This window comes from Alosa pseudoharengus, unplaced genomic scaffold, assembly GCF_046254945.1.
Source record: "Alosa pseudoharengus isolate Yale_2024_CS ecotype anadromous, Long Island Sound unplaced genomic scaffold, YU_APseudo_1.1 YU_APseudo_1.1_scf_25, whole genome shotgun sequence".
Lineage (NCBI taxonomy): Eukaryota > Metazoa > Chordata > Actinopteri > Clupeiformes > Clupeidae > Alosa > Alosa pseudoharengus.
Window position 1 is genome coordinate 1,934,536 of NW_027468696.1, and position 4,494 is coordinate 1,939,029.

At 41.5% G+C, this 4,494-nt stretch overlaps 1 protein-coding gene across 1 annotated transcript; it reads right to left on the bottom strand.

Annotated features, from left to right (window-relative positions):
* Positions 1-891: 891 nt before the first annotated feature.
* Positions 892-4,264, bottom strand: LOC143099170 (sialic acid-binding Ig-like lectin 14). The gene is made up of 9 exons (XM_076262240.1): positions 4,154-4,264; positions 3,451-3,645; positions 3,122-3,203; positions 2,549-2,923; positions 2,187-2,438; positions 1,813-2,082; positions 1,646-1,730; positions 1,376-1,430; positions 892-1,179 (listed from the first exon to the last, which is right to left on the bottom strand). The coding sequence occupies exons 2-9, from the start codon at positions 3,598-3,600 to the stop codon at positions 988-990; spliced, it is 1,461 nt and encodes a 486-aa protein (XP_076118355.1). The 5' UTR covers positions 3,601-3,645; positions 4,154-4,264; the 3' UTR covers positions 892-987.
* Positions 4,265-4,494: the final 230 nt, after the last annotated feature.

The window sequence follows — 4,494 nt, forward strand, 5'->3', positions numbered from 1 at the left end:
TGGCTTGTTTTCTCAGACATGACTAATTCACACATAGGAGGCAATGTAACTACACAAGCGAATAGCAATCTATTTAATAACAAGTGAATAACAATCTATTTAACCCGTCACTGAACATGAATTCCTATTTTATATACTATGTACCGAGCTTTGGGGTTGAACTGACAAACAAAATACTGCCGATGAACAGCAAGTGTGCAGTGGTTGACAAGTTGACACAGCACAGTAAAAAAGCTTCTTGACAGGCTAAATGACCGTTGTTGACCGTTCTATTAATGTCTCATGGTCATTTTTATGCTTCGGTTGTATTTTTTGCTTTTACTGCAACACTATTGCACAAGCATAATCATTTTTGTTGATGAGAAAGATGTGAAAAATGTTATAACCAATCCAAAGCCAGTTACTGCTTTTTCAGCAGCACTTGACATGGACTTGATGGCCTGTTGGAGAGAGCGACCATTCACCCCTGTTTTTTTCTCAGCACACTGGTGGTAGACATGGCAACAATTCCCTGCTTCTCCCCTGGACTGAGAAGATGTTGGTCTTCCAGCCGTTCTGGGATGCTTCAGCTGCCAGGTCAGAATATCATGAGAGATAATGTTCAGGAGTCAAACGACGAATCATGTTTTGGGCTCAGGCCCTATTTTGTGACTGAAAGTGCGCAGAAGTTGCACTACGTTAACATTACTTAAGAAATGTTGCCGGGGGGACACTATTCATGTGGCATACATTTTTGTATTAAGTTTAGTTTAGGCTAGGGTGTTTAATCGTTTGTCCACCCATTGACGGAAACATTTATCGATGCCTATGGGCTGCCTACAGAGATCTTTTTTTTTACAGTGTACAGAATGGGTAGCTAGTGGATTGTGAGGAGATGAGATTCCATGAGATTCCATTTACAACACTAGTCAAGATAGGTTCACACAAAAAAAGGTTTTATATAGAATCACACATTTAGTTTTCCAAGCTTTTTACGTAAAGGTCATGCTATGCCACAGGTTGGGTGGTGTTGGGGTTCAGGCTCTGATAAACTGCATCAGGTTGGATGGTGTTGGGGTTCAGGGTCTGATAAACTGGATCAGGTTGGGTGGTGTTGGGGTTCAGGCCCTCGTAGACTGAACTCATTTGAACGGAACCAGGTTTCCTTCCCAGAGGATCATTCTCATAGTCCACATCATCCTAAAACAGAAAAACAAATCATACGATTAGAATACATATATATATATAGTGAATAAATACAAATTGAAATAGTAAGACTCCATATTTAAGAATGTAAGAAAAAACCTTGACCGCCCAGCTGAACAATTCCAATCTAAAAACGATCAATATACCCCTTAAAATAACCATAACAGATGAATCCCCCCCACACACACACCTGTGTGTTCCTGCCTGTGGTCCCAGAGTCACAGCTGGAGGCTCTTCTCTTCCTTCTGTGGGAACATGAGTACAGAGAGTTGAGAAATGGAACAACATGAAGCTTCTCTAGATCAGATGGACGTCCATTTCAGGCCTGTAAAATACTGCAGAGGTGTATTATCAAAAAAGGTATTTGCCACTTGTCTCTCAGATACTAAATAAAAACAGTGATGGACAGAGGGTATGTGAATATGGTTTACTGTAGACCTGCGTGAGGACCAGTACTGACCTAATCCAGACCAGCACACAGATCAGACCTGCAGCTCCACAGACTGAGACTCCTGCTACCACATACAGTACAGGACTACGGGCTCCTGTGAGGGACAAACAGATCCATTAATGACTCAATAGTCCCAACTAATCTTGGTGCAGAAACACAAAGGGAAAGTTAAATACCCAGGTCTGTGACTGTGATGGACACAGCAGATGAGTTCCCAGCTCCATATTTGTTCCTGGCCACACAGTAGTACTGTCCTCCATCCTCAGAGCTGATGTTAGTGATGCTGTACTGCTGCCCTGATCCTACTGGAGTGGACTCATTCAGCTTAAACCAGGTGTAGTTCTCCACTGGTGGGTTGGCATCACTGCTGCAGGTCAGAGTCACTGTACTTCCCTCATGTATCTCACCAGCAGGACTGAGAGAAACTGAAATGTTCTTAGGAGAGACTGCATGAAAGGGAGTAGAATAAAACAATACAAATGAGCAATGTGATACAATTACTTCACGTATATTGTATATCTGTAATTACTGAATAACTTTGAATACTCACACATGGCATTAAGCTTCCTTGGTTTAGATGGATGTCCCTCATGGCCTTTTAGAGCACAGGAATAATTTCCCTCATCTTCAGTACTGACTCTCTGGAGGAGAAGCTCAGAGTTGTCTGTTTGTTTTCCAGGTAAATCTTCTCCATTCTTTCTCCATATCACTGTGGGGTTGCTATTCAATCCACAGCCATTATTGCAGCTCAGCCTCACATCCCCACCTTTCATCACAGGTGTGGGGATTGAAACGGTCAGGTCTAAGGGAGAAGTGGAGTTTAGTGAGAAGTGAGATTCTGGGTGTGCAGGTTGTCATGTCTTGTCGATAGCTGTGAAAATAAGGTATATTTATAACATTGACAAAACTCACCTGTGACTGACAATAGAACAGCAGAGCAGCTCTGCCATTTGTCCTTGCCAGCTATAATTATTGCCCTGTATTCAGCCCTGTCTGTCAACTTCACATCTGTAAGTTTTAATGTGCAGTTGTTCTTATTGTTGTTCTTCTTCTTCCAATAGTACTTCACTCGTCCATGGTAAGATGGTTTATCAGCAATATCAGGAGTGTCTTTTCCTTCTTTAGCATTTATCAGCCAGAAGACATTAGTTGCTTTTTTACCAGCAGAGGGAGTGAGAGAGCAGGGCATGACCACTGATGATCCTCTCACTGCACAGATGTGGTGGTGAGTGAGTATTACCCAATCATGATCAGGACAACCTTCTGCACTACTCTCACTGAGGACATCTGAAAGACCAATCATACTGTAGATTACTTATGGACAGTATTCAACAATACCGGACAAGATGTGCCATGCAAAGTGTATTTGTATTAGAGATGAACGGAAACTATGCTAATTTATTTGTTATTGTCACTCATGTTATGATCCCTTAATAAAACACATTTCTGTTGACATTTCTCTTCAATCTCATCATCACTACTTACACATTATGATGACCAACATGAGAGGCGGGGCCAAAGAGTCCAAGAGTGCAGCCTTCATATCGCAAATGCTGTTTCTTGTAGCCTATAAGATATTCTATGTTATAAAATATACATTCTGTTTAGGGTTAATGCACAAGTTCATTCAATTTGTATGTTTATGTATGCACTCTATGTATTTATATATTGTCCGTCTCTCTGTCTCTCTCTCTCTCTGTGTGTGTTAACACTTCCAAAAACATAAGCTATTAAAGAACACAGTGTACAGGCTTGCTATGAGCATTGTACTGTGTAAAGTGCTGTGTTCAGTAAGAACATGAGGAAGAACTCACCAGAACGGTGTTAACACTCCAAGTGTGTGCCGGGTTCAGGTCAGTGAATAAGTAACGGCTCACTATCACAAACGTACCGAGTACAGTCCGTAAATGAGCCCAAGCAGCTCTGCACTTTAGTAGAGAGCAACCCTTGTGGTGGACTGACATAGAGGAACTAACAGCGATGATGCTGTTTCTTCTTTTTCTTGTACTCTGGGGGACAGTTACATAGAATAGAACCTCTGGGAGGTGTATAAAGGATGAAACATGAATTCTATAAATTGTAATTCCATTAAAGTATGATATCCATGTTTGGTATGCTGCCAAACATACAGTATGTCTTGCATGTCTGCCTTTCTTACGCTCTCTCTCTAAGGCTGTTTGTGTGTGTGTGTGTGTGTGTGTGTGTGCGTATGTGTGTGTGTGTGTGTGTGTGAGAGAGAGAGAGAGAGAGAGAGAGAGAGAGAGAGAGAGAGCGTACAGTATGTGTGTGTACAGTATGTGTGTGTGTTTGTGTGTGTCTGCGAGCGATGTAGATTAATGTACTGCATGTGTACACATGTTCATGTTCAAATCTCTCTTTACTCACTAACCCTTCCAGAAACATAAGCATGAGCATACATATAGAGAACATGTTGTACTGATAACTTGCTGTGAACTACTATGAACTGCTATGAACTGCTATGAACTGAGTTCAGTTAGAACATAAAAAAGAACTCACCAGAAGAGTGTTAACAGCCCAAGTGTGTGTCAGGTGTAGGTCAGTGAATAAGCAACAGCTCACTATCAGAAACTTACTGGGACGAGCGCTGAGTTCAGTCCGTAAATGACCAACGGCAACCCTGAACTTCACTATAAAAGAAAAGGTGCACTGGACACAAGCAGAAGTAACACAAGCAGCTTCTTATCGTCACGCCCCTGATCCACAGATAGAGAGTGTGAACTATTTGCTCATAGGAAAGGAACAACTGTCCTTTTTCATTTTTTATATGATGCAACATGTCTAAAAAACATACTAACAAATCACACTGAATGCCCACAAAATGATAGTTATTGCAATGA